This window comes from Lampetra planeri, chromosome 39 (assembly GCF_965212315.1).
Source record: "Lampetra planeri chromosome 39, kcLamPlan1.2.h2, whole genome shotgun sequence".
NCBI classification, from domain to species: Eukaryota; Metazoa; Chordata; class Hyperoartia; order Petromyzontiformes; family Petromyzontidae; genus Lampetra; species Lampetra planeri.
In genome coordinates, this window is record NC_136145.1 from 5,704,591 (window position 1) to 5,722,539 (window position 17,949).

Here is a 17,949-nt window from a genome sequence, read left to right on the forward strand (position 1 = left end):
CTGCCTCCAACCGTAGCAGCGTCCTTCACAACCCTCCTCCCACAGAGGCCGATCTTGACACCGCTGGTACCGGTCATTGGCAAGTCCACTCAGCTCCATGTCCGCCTGTACAACATCAGCTCCATCTCTTCTCCAGCCCGTGTCGCATCCGTTTAGCCCCCTCTATCCGGCCGACCAAAACATGTTTAGGTATGCGGTGGCTGGGCATGTGGGCTACATGACCTAGCCAATGCAGCCTCACCGCCAATAACCAGTACACACTCACACTCACCACCAACAAGCAGTGCACGTACCCTCACTAACATTCACTCTCACCACATCAATTCACAATTTGTATTCTGCAATACGGGTTTTGGCTCCATTTTATTTTGTAGTCTAGATAAAAGATACAGTAAGGCCTTTTTTAACAGTATACACTTAAAAAACAGTGTTGATAACACATTTATTATGGTCATTATGTAAGGACATGTTCAAACACCTTTAATCCATTAATATGTTAGGGTAATTAGGGGTGGACTGATTAAACTCCTTCGCAATTCCATGGTAGCGTCATGATTAAAAGTGACAATTTGATCTGAGTGGCTGCAGGCTTTCACGTTATAGCCCATAACACACACACACGGCCCAAAAAAATAACGTCAATTACAATTACGCACGACATTCGCTGCAAGCATCGCGAGCTTCAGAATGTACTCATCAAAGTGTTCTTTCCAAGGGCAGCAGGTCCAAGGCACAATCCTCTCCTCAATGTTTGCTGCCTTCCATTGCTCTCTTCACCTGTCCGCAGGTCTCTCCTCCCAGTGCGACATCAAGCGGTGCCCATTCTTTTCCTTTTGGTCTTTTCCAAGAATACCAAAAAATCCCTCGGCTCATTTCCTCTCACCACCATCTGCCCCTATCACCTCCTTCAGCTCATTTCCCATCACTCCCACCTACCAATTCTAGATTGTCTTAATCTTCCCAATCGATCGAACGAGTCCCATGTTCTTCTCTCGCCTGACGCAGGACTTCTTCCACGTTGATTTCTTTCTGCCCAAGCTAAGTTGAGCTGCATTGGCTTCCGGTTGCCGAACGAACACATTATAAGGTCGTGCTCATTACACACACGCAAAGTGCTTGGCACAAATGAACTACAATACCTTGCCGATCTCGTCAAGGAGCGTAAATCATCACGCAATCTCCGGTCATCCTCGCAGCAGGGGCTTTTGGCTAACCATGGAACAAAGGCGGTGGTCACCACCCTGCGCGCTTTCAGACGTGCTTCTGTGGCCGTCTGGAACGCTCTTCCTTCCGATATTAGGAAGCCACTGGAGCTATGCACTTTTAAATAATCTAAATTTAAAAACTAATTTATTTTCAACAGTTTTTTTCGTGTTTGTCCTTCCCCTGCACCTCTGATTAATACGGTTGGCTACATACGGTGTGAAAGAAGTTCAACATACGTACATAGTTGAAAAACCCTCCTCTGAAACCACGTAAAAAATTGGCAATCTCTTAAAAATCCATATTAATAAAGTGAAGCATCTTTCCACCCCTAATAATAACAACACCCAAACAACGCAATTACCATCCACGTTCGAAATATCACTACTGTACAGGGTAGCACATCCTTACATCTAAATCAAATAACATACAAATTGCTAAAAACTATCGATAAAAAAGGACTCATAAGACTGTGCAAATAAAAAAATATTACTAAATCCTTTTACCCTGAAATGCATTGCTGTGTCATGTCATTTATATCGTAAATGATTTTCACATAGCACATATTACATACCATAGCACAAATTACGTATCAAATATTCAGCAACATATGCAAGCACATCAACTGCTTTGTTTCAGTGTTTGACCCAAATATATATTTCGTGACGAAAAATAAAAAAAATCCCTGCCATAAGCTAAGAAGACGCCTCAAGACAACATGTTATACCATGTTGCTGTACTGTGCTGAACAGACCCCTACCACCTTCATGGAGAGGTTACGTCTAGAACCACCAATGACCCCAGCGGGAATTCATATTCCAAACGCTGCTGATGAGACTCAAGGAAGTTGAAACCAAGCCCGGGGTTTGCCCGATTAAACAAATTCTGTCAGCATAGGGCCCAGAATACACGCGTAGTCCGATGGAACTACGTGTAATATTAATACGTAACAGGAAATAATTGTAAAGCGTCGTGGTGAATGTTTATAACATCTACTTTCCCGATTTGTCCCTCCACATAAAATAAAAAAGTAGATTCATTACACAAGCCATCAAACATTTACGTCGGTTTAACACGGAGCAGGCGTTTGCGACAAATATCCATAACAGGTTTATTTTTTGGGTGACATCGTGTAAATATGAATGTGTCGTTAAATCCACCACCACCCGACTCAGCCAATGAGTAAGGTTTGTCACGTAAACAGAACATGGCAATTCGTTACTGGTACAGCACACCGGTGTGTTGGGAGAGTAAATCTGCAAAATTGACATTCTCCACAATGGTGACATGAACCAGCTTCGGCTACGATAACATCTCGTGCGTTACGTATCAACTCGTTTCGCATTTGTTCAAGCAAGCCTGCCCTGCTGATAGGACACTGAATGTCAAAACCAGTCCAGAGTTTGCCCGGTGTTGAACCACATGCTGCTAAAATGACGTACTCCAGGAAGGCCACGCGCCTAACACAGCATGTGTCAACAACAACAACAAAAACACCCGATTTATATTTTACGTGGAGAGACAGACATACGGGAAAGTGGCACTGGTTTTTGTTACATTCACTGCAAAGAAGCTTAATGGCATACGGCCTATTTGTGGTGGTGCAAGAGGTCATGTTTGTTAATTCCAAAACTGTACACCGACCTTAACATCCCGACTGAAATCTTGAGCAAGAAAGATGAAATAATAGCACATTACAAAAATAAAACGCAGGTTTGATTTGTGAATGTATTTTTTTTACTGTAAATGGAAACAACCGTGGCAAGCCAGTCATTTTAACGCAGCGTCTCAGGCCTTTCAAACTAAAAAAATATACAGTATTCTTTGGGTCTTTCGGTAAAGTCACGTAGATAGGTTCAAAGAAAATAACAAAAAGTTACGACGTTTCGATCGCAACAACAGCGTGATGAACGCTTGTGTTGCGTGACGAACCCTTGTGTTGCGATCGAAATATCGTAGTTTTTTGTTATTTTCTTTGAACCTATCTACGTGACTTTACCGAAAGACCCAAAGAATATGAATTCCTGCAGTCACGAAAGCTTTAAGTCAAGATTTAAAATGTAGTGTTTCGCAGGTGGTGTTGGTGGATCACACAGAGATCATGTGCAGTGTCAGACTTCCAGTCAGATGGGCCATGGCACTTCCAGATGGTGGCAGTATAGCAAATAGGTTTCTGATCTCACCTGCACAGTGGACAAGTTTACCTGAAGAGTGGAGTTTGAATTAAAGATACATTTTTCGGGGGAAATGAGATTTTCAAATTATGTGGCTCAATTTTGGATTTTATTTTATGTTTCACATTTGAATGTACCCCCTGGGCACAATTGAAATCGGGATATTCCAACTAAAATGATGATCCTGGAAAAAAATATTCTATTACATTTTTTTCCGTAAAATAATTATAACCTCATTATTTAAGCAATAAATGAAATGTTACACGTTAATGAAATTGACATTTTCAACGTCAATTCCCATCGTTAGACAAATAATTTCCACGTAAACATTTTGATATATATATTTTAAATAATTTAAGCAGAGGCGGCCTCGCATGCTGTGATACTGACGCCAAGCGGCGGCACTTTTGCCGGGAAAATAACCGACACGGCGTCGTAAACGTGGAAGTGATGTCACATTTTCAGAAATCAAATCGGAATATGTTTTGTTTTTGGATCATCCAAAATAGTTGCATCTGCGCACCGATTTTAAGATTTTTACACATTCATCCGAAACTCGGGAACACATCCCCAAACGTGCACGGATGGGGGAGGTTTTTCAAAAAGAAAACTCTCCCCAAACTGCACTTAAGACTTGAGATGTAAATGAGCAAAAAAAAAGTAACGCAGAATGACGTTGCCGAAAGCCAAAATAAACCGTCGAAGGGGCACCGCTTGAAAACAGCAGCATCCTTAGCTAGAGGCCGTCATTGAAGGGATTTTTTAAATCAAAAACGACGAAATGGTTCAGTCTTACATACTCATGCCAGCCATAGCCGTCCATCGGGCAAGGGGGGGGGGACGATGGGTGGTACGGGGCCCGGGGACAATCACACCATGTTATACATCCGACAGCGTAACATTGAAAAGCTGAACCCCCCCCCCCCAACACACGGGGCCGTGAACCACGGGGGGGGGGGGGGGGGAACGGCTCCGCTGCCAGCGACGACAAATACGGATCAGGGGAAAACATGGGGACACTGGGCAAAGAAGATGGAACAAAACGTTAAAATGGTGCAGCATTTCAGAACGGCGGTGAGCTTTGGGCAAGACGACAATGGCGAGAGACGGGACAATGGCCGGCAGATGTGGAGCGACGCTGGCGGCGAGGTTGGCGAACGACGAGAATGCGTCCTAAGGTGTGTGAGATGATTCGCGAAATCTCAAGGCAGCATTCTTTGTTACTATAAATAAAGTCTTCGGACCGAATTGACCCCTGTAATGTCATATTTGTTAAAATGTCAGAACCTGTTCTTTTGATGGTATAAAAACCGGTATTGACAACGAAACAGACACGTTGCTGGTGAACAATAATTGTGGAAGGCCAAGATGCTGATTTACAATGTGTTTTCAGGTTGTACCACACGTTGTTTGGCAAAATGCCCGACGTTTTGCTCCATTCGCTGGAAATTTCTTCAGGACATTGTGCCGAACAACACCCGACACACCGGGAGAAAGCTACACAGCACAAACACGAAAACCTACAGAGAATTGCTTTCTTATGGCGATTGAGGACGATCGGTAATGGATTTAATTACCCAGAACTGAACTCAAAGCAACTGGACACAAATAACAACTTCTGGCCATTTGGTAGAGGGTGCACACAGAGCATGATTAGGAAAGACATGGCAGAATTAGGATAAAGCAACTTGGAAGCTGGGAACATAACGTGGCAGGAAAGCGATGTGATCAGGGAGAGGAGGTTGCAATGGGTGGGATGAGTGCAGGAGGGTGGAAACTAAACTATGAAACTAAATTATTTTTTATTTTATCAGGTAAGGGCCACAGAGCTATGTAGCTCTTTGCAGAAGCGACCTGACCACAAATGATAGCTCAGCGAAGTCGCTTAATCGCGTGGAAATTTATAGCCGAAAAATACTCTTAAAACGCACATTGATTCTAAATGTGGAGGTAAAAACCGAAAGACATGGATGAAAATCCACGCGACCACGGGGAGAACACGAAAACTCCAAATATACTGCAGGCGTCAAGGGTCGGGATCGAACCTCCTGCCGGATTGTCTCTCATTCCATCGATGGGTCAACCTCCGTGTGATCCATCAACCCTGCCTTGCAAGTCACACGGGGTTCAAGGTGCAGCAAACCGTTTCCCGTCGCCGGTGGTGGAGGTTACGTTCCTGAAAAGAGCTGCAGTCGGTAAAATCCGCGATCCGCAAGACGGGAAAACTAAGTTTTGGTTCACGATGCAACACACCCCCCACTCCTTGCGTTTTATTTTATCCTACGGCAACCCAAACTGTAAAAAAACCAAGAATTTTGAATGTAAAATAGAATGAATGTTCTAGTGTTCAGTATTGCATGCAAGAAAAATGTATGATTTTTTTCATGTAGTGTACAGTACTGTATGCGTATCCGCGTAGGGTACTGAACACTCCACGAAGAAAAATAATCGCGCTGCTGAACCTGGCTGCCCTCCTCCTCACTGGAGGCTGGGAACGCCACGTGGCCTGGGACCCGTGATGGGCTGCTTGGGAGACGAGATGGAGGCGAGATGGCACCGCGCGTGTTCTTCTGCGGAAGCATCGTCGAAAGCAGTGCAGTTAGGCTGCGTGCAGGAATCTCGCGGTCAACCGCGAACGGTTGAACCATGGGGGCGCGATCGGAGAACCGTCGTACCTCAAAAAATACCGCGCAAAAACCACGATAGCTACAAAACCCGCGAGAGGGAAAGGTTTGTCGTAAGTTATATGTCTCACAACTCGAGGCTTTTCCCCTCTTTCGAGAGGAGACAACGTTTGCAATAAATTAACCGAGGCACACGACTTCTCGAGACTCCACTCAGAAAGTAAAACCAAAACAGACCTCGTTTTGGGGGAGGGGGGGGTGGGGTCACATTTGTTTTATTTGTCAACTTTTACCTGCAGGTGGAGAATCCATTTGCCGCTCTTGCAGAGCAGCGCAACACCCACGACGGTTCACGGAAGCAGATATTGATGGCATTTTTAAAATCACTGTTTCGGTAACAAATTGAACCACCCGTTTTGTCAGCTGGTTTAGAGACCAGTGCCGAGATGGCCAAGGTTGAGATTCCAGGCGGCCGCCCATGATTAAAGCGGGTGTAGCGAGTTGGTGGTCTCAGTCCAGTCACCATTGCCTGCGCTTGTTTTAAAAAAACTCCAGCTCTGAGAATTGCGACGAACATTGCTCTCGAATGCACAGCAGGTTTGGCAAGTGCTGCCCTCTCTATGGTGTGAACGAGAGGTCAAATGAAGGGATCTCAGAGATGGCTCTGCGATATCTGCCTCCGTGGGCCGTTCTCTAACAGAGGTCTGCACCGTTCTGAGAGAGAGCCGGATGGATTCGTCGCAAATAGCGCAAGCAGGATAAAAGTAAAGAAAAATATTTTTTATTCATAATAAACCAAATAGCTTACTGTGTTACATCTAATATGGAAAGAGCTAGGGTGGATAACCCTCAATTCGGGAACAGCAATTTCTCTCAGAACACTGGGACATAAAATAAAAATTAACCCGTAAAAACAAAGTTTTTCACTAGAAATCCTTTATATGCGTGGCATCGGTTTTATTTGATTAATTTCTGTTTTTCTTGAGTAAGAGTTTCATTTTTATCACATTGGTATTTTAAATAAAATATGAAAAAATTTTTTTCCTAAAAAGTGGAAAATTTAGGAAAATTTTTTCACGAAAATAAATTGTCACGCACAACGAGTCTGTGTGCAAAATGTCAGCTCGATTGGATCACGGGAAGTGGGTTAAAAAACGACCGAAAGATTTGCACGGTCGTAAGCGTGCAAGCAAGCAAGCAAGTGAACTTAATATAAAGGATTTTAAAAGTCGGCATTTGAAGCCAGAAATGTAATTCCCTGCCGCACACTTCAAAGGTAACAATTGCAGCTCAGATGAACGGTCACAAACATGGCGGGAAGCGACAGTGCTCAAAGATCACACACACAACTCTTTCATACTAAAATCTTTGTTCAGGTTATAATTAGATTACATTTCTTTAAACGTTTTACCACTAAATTGAGCTATTATCAGAGTCGTGTCACAAGCTGAAGAAACGTTCTTGCGGAACTCCCACGTCAGGTCAGGGAAGGGGACCCTGAAAGATGACACCAGGGGGCCGCTTCAATAGGAGGCTCTTCGATAGGAGCCACTTTGATAGGAGCCATTTCGATAGGAGCCACAAGTGGAGCCTCTTTCGCGCAACACAATACGGCAACAGTTCAGCACTGAAAAAATGTGTTTGCCCTGTTGGCAATCGCCCGATAAATAAAAAAAAAAGTGAGCCCCGTGGAGCTGTGCTTGGCTGAATCAAGTGAGCGACTGCATTACATGAAGGCATTTTTAGTGCAGCGTTTTGCAGCCCGCATTAGACTGTCCCGCGCGCCGTCCCTTGCGCACGTGAACACGTTCTAAAAGCTGCGATGTTTTATCACGCGAGCGCGGACAATCCGCACGGGAGGATTTAAAACTTCGAGCGGACACATCGGAGGATCTGAACTGCACCGCTGAGATAGAAATAAAGGCTTGTTAAATTCAGCCTGAAATAAAACAAGCAAATAAAAGTTCCATTTCACCCTTGCAGCAGGAACACCCAGCATGAGGTTAGTTTCTCTGCCATTGAGAGAATGACCCTGGTCATGGAGATGCGGAATTTTCAACTCCGCTTCAGAGCACGAGAAACACGCTGCCTTCCGCAAGTTGACCGTTTGCATCCAGGTTTCCCAACGGATTTTAAAGCGCAGTTTTTGCAGCTCTGCACGGTGACGTAAAGCTTTTTAGGCCCTTGCGTGAAAAGCAAATCACACTTTAAGCTTCTGCAGACTAATTTACGAAGGGGGTATTGCCTGCTGATTTTGGGTAGAATACAGAAAATGGCCCATAGCACCGCCAGCTTCAGTCCAAGTGTTCCAGTTGATTTCAACGCCCATTCGCAGTACAGCGCGCAAAACAAAAACTTTGGGATTAACTTTCCACCATTCGCCTCGGAGCAGCCAGGAGCATGCTGATGCTGCGGGACTCTTCCTTCTGCCAAGACTGTATGCACCCAGGTTTTCCAATGGACAGCATTTGCAGCACCGCTCGGCAAACCGATGTGATTGAGCACGCACCGTGCTTTGGCCTCGCGACAGTTTGTCAACGGTTGCACTTTGACATTGTGCAACGAGACACCCTTCCTTCTGAATGGCGTAGTCTGCGTGTAACACGTTTGCAGCACTGGGGAGCGAAAGCTCATTTGGGGTCTGAACAAGAATATCACATTAACATTACCTGCGAGTCTCCCACCCGCTCTGATGAAGGTGCAGCTGCCTCAGGTGGGGAAAAGCAACACTTCCTTCCTGAACCCCAGACCCCGCTTGTATCCACGCGTTGTTGAAGGATTTCAAAACCCTTTTTGCAGAACGGTACAGCAACTCTACAACAGAAACAATGGGGACAGCCTAGGGAGATAGGCACAACCCCGGGGCTTTTCCTACAAATGAGACCACTTGCATACAGGTGTTCCGATGGATTTAAATACTCAAGTGCAGCAATGGTCGAGTGGGAAAAAAAGCAAAAGCGAGTGCTGTGGGTTTCAATGACCATCTTCTCTGTTTGATCTTCAGACAAGTTGCTGTTGCTTGTATCCTGGTGGTGGGGTTCAAGACCCATTTGCAGCACAACAAAGCAAAAACAAACGAGAAGTGCCGTGGGTTCTAACAAGCGTGTCCCGACAAGACGCTGCACGTGTTTGACGGGGTGACAACAAGCAGTGAAAACCTCTTCCATCTGCAAACAGCAACCGCTTGCATCCAAACTTCCAAGACCTCAAAAAGAGTCATTCCAAGACCTCTTCGAGCACCGCACAGCAAAACGAAACACGAGCACCGTGGCGGGTCGAAACGAGCGCGGCCCTTTTAACCTTCCAACATCGACGCTGCGCGGTTGAATGGGGAGACACTCTTCCCCCTTCGGCAAAAACCTACTGCTTGGCATCCGCCAAAGGGACGTTCAAACAAGGCGACGGCGTGCGAACGGGCTTCTCCTTCACTTCCTTCGCTGCGTCAACGCTCCACGTTCGTCGCTTCACACTTCTGACGAGTCGTCAATGAAGGGGATGTCCGCCCTCGTCGCGTGGTCAAACGTGGGGTCCGATTGCCGGCGCGCCGATTCCGCCGCCGCCACCGCCGCCGCCCGGGCGACCGGGTCGTCGCGGCGCGTGGGAATGCAGAGCGGCACCGATGCGCGGCACGCCTCGCGGTGACGCTGGAGCCGCGCCGGGAAGGCGGGGGTGAGATCGGCGGCGGCGCCGGCGGTGGCGCCATCATCTGAACAGCAGGAGTAGAGAGAGGCCTCGGAGCCAAGCGAGCCGCCGGCGGTGGACGCCAGCGCGGGGAGCGGAGCACCGGAGTAGAGGGAGGTCCATGGGTAGGCGGAGGAGCTCACCAAGTTAGCGCCTGCAACGCATGCAGACAAAAGTATCCTAAAAGTATCCTCATCCTTCAAAGGAATCGTAATCCAAAAACGCGATAGGAGTGCAGAGTATAGGAAAGGCAAGAACATCACTGACATTTTTTTTATTTTGATAGGAAAGGTCCACTGAGCTATGAGCTTCTTTTCCAGAAGCGACCTGGCCACAAGTGACAGCTGAAACGAAGTGGCTTATCACGTGGAGATTTATCGCAGCCAAATACTCGAAACGCGCGTTTCTATCACGAGAGCGGTGGTTTCCCCCCTTTTCATAATCAGATGGAAGAATCTGATGATCGAACCACGGTGGAGTATCTATTGGGGTGCGTTTCCCTCCTTTTGGCTGCCACTCCGTGGTCAGCCTCAACCGCCGGTCATCGTCCCGCCCGCTAGTGATGTGTCCTGCCCAAGTGCACTTAATCGAATACTCAATATGAAACGTCCTTCAACCCTTTCCCGTTCCGAGACAACTGCAAGTTGCAAGGTGGTTTGTCCCGTTCACCTATGAATCTCATGACGTGCAAGTGGTTCAGCGTTGTTATTTTTCTTTAGGAGAGGCGTAGCGCCATTGTTTTTAAAGATGTTGCGCTCACCGTAGAAAACCGTAGCGACACGACCGCACTCTATGAGAGCCAGCGCCAAACTGTGCCACACGCCCTCCCGCACGGCTTTGTGGGAGCCTCGGTTACGTCGTCCGACCCAAAGACGTACCGCTAAAGTTACTATTTTCAGTTTTTCTTCTGATTCTGTTTTCCGATGACGTAACACAGTGTCATTTGAACGGGAAGGGGTTAATGGCCACTATCCAAGCTTAAAAAAAATACCAAACCGTTCTGGGGTCAAGTAGCCATTCATATTTGGAAGGAGGGCACCTCTGTGGCTGCGCCAGTTAAATCCCTTCGCATCTGTCCACCCAGCAATATCAATGGGTACACCACACAGTGAAGTCAACTTGAAGGTCATGTGTAGTGGGGTAAAGTATGGGTTTCTCCCAGCTCTTCAAAATCATCTGGCCAGATGTGTGATATTTTTCCGAGGTACACCCTGCTCTTTAAACATTCTCGCAAAAACGTCAGCGCACCCAACCATCTATTTTACGTAGATTTATATAGCGCCTTTTCAACAATGATAAAATTGAACATCAGATGATCGTGGCTGAGATGAAGAGTGGGGTTGTTATTAAAAGTGGTAGTGGTGTAGTTATGGTGACAGGACAGGCGGGATAGGTTAAGGAGGGGTAGTGATCGGGGTTGAAATAGCGATGAGGGCTGGGGTAGTGATAGGGGTTGGGGTAGCGATAGGGGTTGGGGTAGTGATAGGGGTAGTGGTTGGGCTAGACCTGGTCGTAGCTGGGGCATGGGGCAGGGAGTAGAATTTGCAGGATGATGGGCTAGGAGAGAAGAGATGGGGTTGTTTTAAGGGCGGAATGGAAGCAGGTTTAGAGTAGCAAGAGATGAAGATGAAGCAAGATGTGGGGAAAAACCATGGAGAGATTTGTAGATGAGAGTGATACATTTAAATAGACAGTCATTGTAGACAGGGGGAGCTTGTGGAGTTGGGAAAGAAACGCAGAAGTGTGGGAATTGTGGGTGGGGGGGAGGTTAAAAATCATCTGGCCTCAGGTATTCCGTATCTGGTATCTGACAGAGTCAAGGCGTAGGCCGGATAGGAGCCCTCCCGCAGGGAAAGTCGAGCAGAAGTGTGGGTATTGTGGGGGGGGGTTAAAAATCCTCTGGCTTGAGGTATTGTGTATCTGTATGACAGGAGCCGAGGCGTAGGCCGGACAGGAGCCCGTCCGCACAACCCGTGGCATCCTCGCGTGCGCGCGCGTGCATCATGAGCTGACCCTGCAGGATGTTTTCGGCACTGTCGGCCGTGCCCAGGGACGCGCCGGAGTCCAGCGTCTCCTCGTCGGATCCGCAGGGCTCCAGGGCGAGCATCCCGTACGAGAGCTCCTCCCTGCGGACACAAAAACGTTCTTCTTCTTCTTTTCCACCGCACGACCGAGGCCGTTCCCGACACAAATTCTGGCGCGGCTCAGGTTTTTCACCACCCCCCACCCCCCCCAATGCGCACGACCCCCTGCGGACCCGAGCCGCCGACGTCACGCGCGACGAACGAGTCGCTTCGCAGAGCGGCTCGACGCGGCGGACACCGCGTTTGACTCGTACCGACTGACGTCGCAAAAGAGCAATGAAAGCGCCATTACAGCGCCCCACCCCTGGGCCCCCCCGCCCCTGCCAGCGTTCATATTTTCACGTGAGGCTGTCGTTGGGTCGGCACGGCGAATAGCTGGCGGGAAGCCACCCATACCGCGAGAGCGCCTGCTTGTGCGGGCCAGCGAAGACAGACAAATCTCTCTTCTACCAACCAGGTCCATTCCCCGAAATGACCATTTATTTTCATCTTTAAGGTATGCGACGGTTAATGAGAGTGATGATGTTTTTTTGTTAGTGCGTTCACGAACCGCTCCTCCTGAATGGACTGCAGCTGCTCGCGTAAGATGCGCTCCTCGTCCCGGATGGCTGTGACGTCTTGATCGAACAGGGTCGAAATATCCTCCGTGGGGGTCAAACCTTCAACCCTGCCACACGCGCCCTCGTCCTCCGCAGCCGGCTTACCCTTGACGCTCTCCTGGATTGACATTGAAAGCCGCAAACGCATCCGATAAATACATACTATTACAGGAAACCACCGAACCTATTCACTTTTAAATCTAGATTGAAAACTAATTTCTTCAGGAATGTTTTTTTTTTGTGTTTAGTATATCGTCCTTCCCCCGCGCACCTCCGATGAGCATGGTTGGCTACGTACTGTGGGAAAGAAGTTCAACATCCACAAATGAATGAATGAATAAACAAATGCCCAATATTATTCCAGAAAAGCCTCAATTATTCTCAAAACATCGGTCGGATTTTTTTTTTATTGCCCTCTTCAGAAGAGCCACGCAGGAAGGATATTTCGCCAGTCTCGTTTTTTATGGAGTGCGTGCGTGACGCAGGTAAGGAGGAAACTGGAGTAGCCGGTAGGGAAACAAAAACTTCCCCACCGAGCATACGAGGCAATGGCAATCTAAATCTCAGACCGGACGTGTCGGCAACCCTTAAATTTGGCGTCCTTTCCCCGCACCTGCGATTAGCACGGTTGGCTACATAGGGTGCGAAAGAAGTTCAACATACACACTTGCTGCGCCACCACGTGCTGGACACTTTTGGGATTCTAACGACACGTGCCGAACCGCTGACGCTGTTGGTGTTGAGCCTCGGTCGCTCCAACCCCGGCACTGTGGCCGCGGCATGTTTCCCTGCCCTGTCCGCGCGAGTGGCTGTGCAAAAGTAGGCGTGGCCGTGCAAACGTGGGCGGGGCTGACATCCGACCACGTGGTCCCTCGGTCGAGCCTCCCGGAAAAACGTGGTGGGGGCTTTGGCCTCCTAGATACGCATCTGCAAGGCCAGCTCTCATCTTGAAATTGCCGAGCTGTAGCTTGTCCCCTTCATGCAACGCGGCAAATGACTGCGTCAGGTGTCTCACCAGCGACTGCAGGACCAGGAGCAAGCGGTGGGAAGCTGCCTCGTGTGCAGTGTCGAGCGACGCGATGTCGGCGAGGATCGACTGCACGCGGGTCATCTGCTCCCCAATGATGAGCTCCAGGCAGCTGCGCACGCAAGGAAAGGTTCGGTTAAGCTTGGTGCCTTTTATAGCCAGATTACAAGTACCGTTAAGCGAGCACGTACAACGGACGGGACGGCACACGGAAGAGGTGGGGGGCCAGCATCACGGCCCAGCCGCCTTTGTATCCCCAGTGCTGATGTTTTATACACCCCGTATCAGGTACTCATTTGAGGCCGAGTCGACCTAAGGTGGGGACCCAGGACTGGTTCAGATAATCGGTACTGGTATTTGACGCAAGCGGGAGTTGAACTCGGGTAGCCGGTTTGTAGTGCAGTGCGTTAACCACCTCTCTCCACTACTACGACACTACCGCACACACATATGCATTTACATACACACATGCACGCACGAACACACACACACAAATATGCACATGCACAGACTGGCCCCTGGGTCGACATACGCGTGTTGCGTTGCGTGCATGCGCGTGCGTTGTAAAAACACGGACGGACAAGCAATGGGGACGTACGCGGTGGCATGCGCGACCTCCCGCATGCCGAGCAGCGGGTCCCTGCCATCTCTGCCGCGCAGCACGCACGGCGCGAACACGATGGCCAACGCTGACGCCGACATGCGGTTCGTCTCCTCCTGCTGCGCGACCCTGCACAGGAAGACGCAAAACATCGACGACGCACTCAGGGCCTCCACCGTGTCCAAGGCCTCGGCCTTGGAGCAGAGCAGCAGGTAAGCAGGGATTAAAGGTTTGACAGGTAAGATAATACCGGTGGCTTCCTCAGATACCTCCTCCAATATAAATAAAGATTCTGAAGCGACTGCGATGACCGGCAGATGTGCTCCCCATTACGAGTCAACCTGGTGCTTTTCACGCACACAAACAAATACAAAGATCCCCCAGTATAACATTAACAGACTGTTAGGGCAAGTGCTGTTCACGGACACCTATGAAGGCTGGAAAGGCACATCAGGTGGTGGGTGGCCAGAACCACGCCCTGCCACCTTTGTCTCCCAAATGTCATTGTTTTTACACATCGCCCCGGGTACATCAATTGAGGTTGAGTTGACCTCGGCGAGGCCCACAACTGGTTCAGATAATTGTCACTGGTGTTGGTGGCCATGAGCGGAAACCGAACTCGGGTCGCCGGGTTCGTAGCGCGGCGCACTAACCACTACACTACCGCTCCCCACACACAAACGTACGCGAAGACATCTGCAAACTCGCAAGGGGATACCCACTCACCGAACAAGGTGGAAAATGAGCCTCTGCAGGGCGCTGTGGTGAGGCTGTGGGAGTTTATCGATAACCGAGTAGACGCATCGGACCTGCTCTCTCTTGTCCGGGAGCTCTGTGGGCAGAGGGGGCAAGAAAGACAGAGACCCTCAGTGAGATCACGTCACCTTCAACTTCCAACAAACAAGCACAATACACCTTGCTTTTGAACCACAATACCTTGCTGATTTTATCAATTCCAGTCATTCTCGCTGTGGCTGGCCATCCAACAAAGATGGTCACCGCATTATCGCACGCTTTCAGATACGCTTCTGCGGCCGTCTGGAATGCTCTTCCTTCCGATATTAGGAGACCATTGGAGCTATGCACTTTTAAACGTAGATTGAAAACCCATTCTTTAGAATTGATTTTTGTGTTTAGGTTGTTACTCTTCCCAGGCACCTCCGATTAGACCGGTTGACTACGTACGGTGAGAAAGAAGTTCAACATAGATACATACATAGAGGAAGAGGAACATCAGGCTCACGTGTGAGCAGTCACGAGGCTGAGCGGTAGAACGTTTGCTGCTCGTCGCAGAAGTTTGCCACCCTGTGTTCTGCTCACCCAGCAAACTAAAATTAAACTAACCATTTTTTATTTTACCAGGTAAGGCCCACTCAGTTTCCAGCTCTTTTTAGAAACCTAGTCTACACCAAAGTCGTTTGCACAGAACTGCAACCTGTGAACATTACAACTCAACTCACTGGTGACGTATGTTTGCACGCATGTTGAATTTCTTTCGCACCATACATGGCCAACCGTGCTAATCGGAGGTGATGTATACCATTGTGTAACACCACTCAATGGTATGGAGACCGAGAGTAGGTGTGGCGACTTATGCAACAGCTTCTTGATGAAGGCACACATGCGGTCACACCCAATTAAGTTGTCATGGTTTAATAAAGCAGGCCTGCAGAAACCTGAAATCAATACAAATCATTTCGTGATAATTTTATCCTGGGACTTGATGTTTCGGCTACGTAGGTGTTCACGGTTCTTCTGTACAGCTAGCTCAATAAAGATGATAGTGATACGTGGAAATTTATAGCAGCAAAATACTCTAAACGCATGTCGATTATAAATGTGGAGGGAAGCAGGTGTCAGGGTTGAGAACGAACGCACGACCAACTGCATACCAGGCGAGGTAGTTAACATCTAGCCACCGTGGTGCCCTACATCGAAGTCACCACCCCACCTCCGCTTTTTAACTCAATGTGCCCTACCCCGGATGAACAAAAATGACCCCATCTAAACTTCTCTGACTCGTGCCACCTAGCCACCTCTATATAAAGAGGTGAAAGTACAGGCCTGCAGTCACTTGCTCTAACCACGCACTGCTGGCTTTACAGGATTGCGAAAGGTGATGATGGCGGCATCAGTGTCGGATTGGGGAGGCCTTAATCCAGCAGTGGACTGACCGTGGCCGTTTATGATGTTGTTATTAAGTTGTATTGTGTGTTGTTCGGCACGGTGTCCGACGTTTTATACCCGACGAGCTTTGGCTCCTACTCCCCTTCCAGGTTCTCGATGGAACAGTGATTCGTGAAAACACGCGCGAGAGAAACCGAAGCTGGGTTTTTTTTTTTTTACCGACGGCGCGCAGGAAGTCGTGGTAGTACTCGTAGGTGAACAGCGGCTCGGGCAGCTCGCGGAGCCACTGCTTGAGGACGCCCGTCACCACGTGGACTTGGTAGCCTTCCAGGGACGCGCCGTTCACATCTGCCACCACCAAAACAACAGCGGCGGCGGCAAGGGCAGCGGCAACAGCAACGGCAAGAGCGCAGGCATCAGGTGGCTTTTCGTATATATTCGTGTGTGGTCAGTTAAATGGCGGCGGGTGTCTCCTGTAAGCACAGTTAAACCGCTTCCGGTGTGACCAGGGAGTGTGTCTCTGCTTCCGAACATCGATGGGGCCTACGTGACAGCCCACTTCTGTGGGAATGCGGGGAGCAGGAGACCGTGGCACGCATCGTCCTCGCCTGTGAAGTGCGTCAGGGTGTGCCGGGCAGACTGGTTTCCCTGCACGTGCTGGAAGAGGAGGTTGCAAAATGGCTCTGTGGCGATGTGGGCTGACGTCCACTTCAATATAATTGATGTATTTATCCATCTATATATATATTCTGTAAATGTATCTGGTGTTTTGACTGTGGAAAGTTGCGTGAAATAGCATTCGCTAAATTTGGATCTAAAGCGATTCGCTAAATTAAAAATGAATGGCGGTTCGTGGACAACCAAGCAGGTGGATAGATAGGTACGCATTTAAGAGGACAGGTGGATGCGTCCACAGATAAGATGGTAGACGGGTAAGTGGGCAGGCAGGTAGATACGCAGGTAGGTACGCGGGTGCGGGTGGGGAGGGGGAGGTGGTCTCACCGGCCTCCAGCTCGCTGCGGAGGCGACGGGCGCGGTTGGCGGAGCCGGACTTGCGGTAGACGCCCTCGCAGTAGAGGCCCTGCGTCTCCACGTGCCTCACGAGCCGCTCCAGCACCTCGGGCACGGCGCGCGACGGAGACGCGAGCAGCGCCAGCGGCACGCCGAAGTGGCGGCCGCCGTACGAGGCCAGCGTCAGCGGCCGGGCACTGCCGTCCAGAACGTGAGGCTCGTACTGCCGGACGGTGTGGGGTGGGGGAGGGGGGAACAGTTAGGCTTACGGGCACGGGGTGGTGGCGCAGAGGCACCGAGTGACACTGAAACGGGGTGGCGCGGGATTTGCGTTAGAGGTGGGGTTATGCGTGGAGGAGTGTGTACGTGCGTTTGCTTGCGGGGAGCGGTGGCGCAGCGGTTAGCGCACGCTGCGCTACGAACCCGAGTTCGATTCCCACTCAACGGTCAATATCAGTGACGAATGTCAACCCGGTCCTGGGCCTCCCCCTAGGTCGACTCAGCCTTAAAATCAGTACCTGTTGCGGTGTGAAAACAACAGCACTGGGTAGACAAAGGCAGGCAGCCGGGCGTGGCCGCACAATGCCTTCGTGTGCCTCCCCAGCCTCCATTAGGTGCTCAATACGAGCACTGTGTGAGCGATACACGGGGTTGCGTTGTTGCTCCGATTTCTAGGTCGCTCGACAAACCGTGCTTTGCTTTACGATATTGCCTTTGTCGTTTCCGTGACCGGGGTTCACCCTTGTAAATCAAGACTATAACCTGGTCCCTTTTAAGTTGTCACCTGGGTTGGTTAATTCAAAATAAAAACCCACCGT

General features: G+C 49.3%; 1 protein-coding gene across 1 annotated transcript in view; it reads right to left on the reverse strand.

Annotated features, from left to right (window-relative positions):
- Positions 1-344: 344 nt before the first annotated feature.
- Positions 345-17,949, reverse strand: part of LOC144731529 (unconventional myosin-IXb-like) — a 100,982-nt gene continuing 83,377 nt past the window's right edge. Inside the window, exons 38-45 of the mRNA XM_078612654.1 lie at positions 17,123-17,354; positions 16,340-16,468; positions 14,720-14,825; positions 13,991-14,122; positions 13,381-13,504; positions 12,317-12,483; positions 11,696-11,808; positions 345-9,836 (exon numbers count right to left, since the gene is read on the reverse strand). Coding sequence (XP_078468780.1) covers positions 9,466-9,836; positions 11,696-11,808; positions 12,317-12,483; positions 13,381-13,504; positions 13,991-14,122; positions 14,720-14,825; positions 16,340-16,468; positions 17,123-17,354 — 1,374 coding nt within the window. The 3' untranslated portion in view covers positions 345-9,465. The remainder of the gene's footprint in view (positions 9,837-11,695; positions 11,809-12,316; positions 12,484-13,380; positions 13,505-13,990; positions 14,123-14,719; positions 14,826-16,339; positions 16,469-17,122; positions 17,355-17,949) is intronic.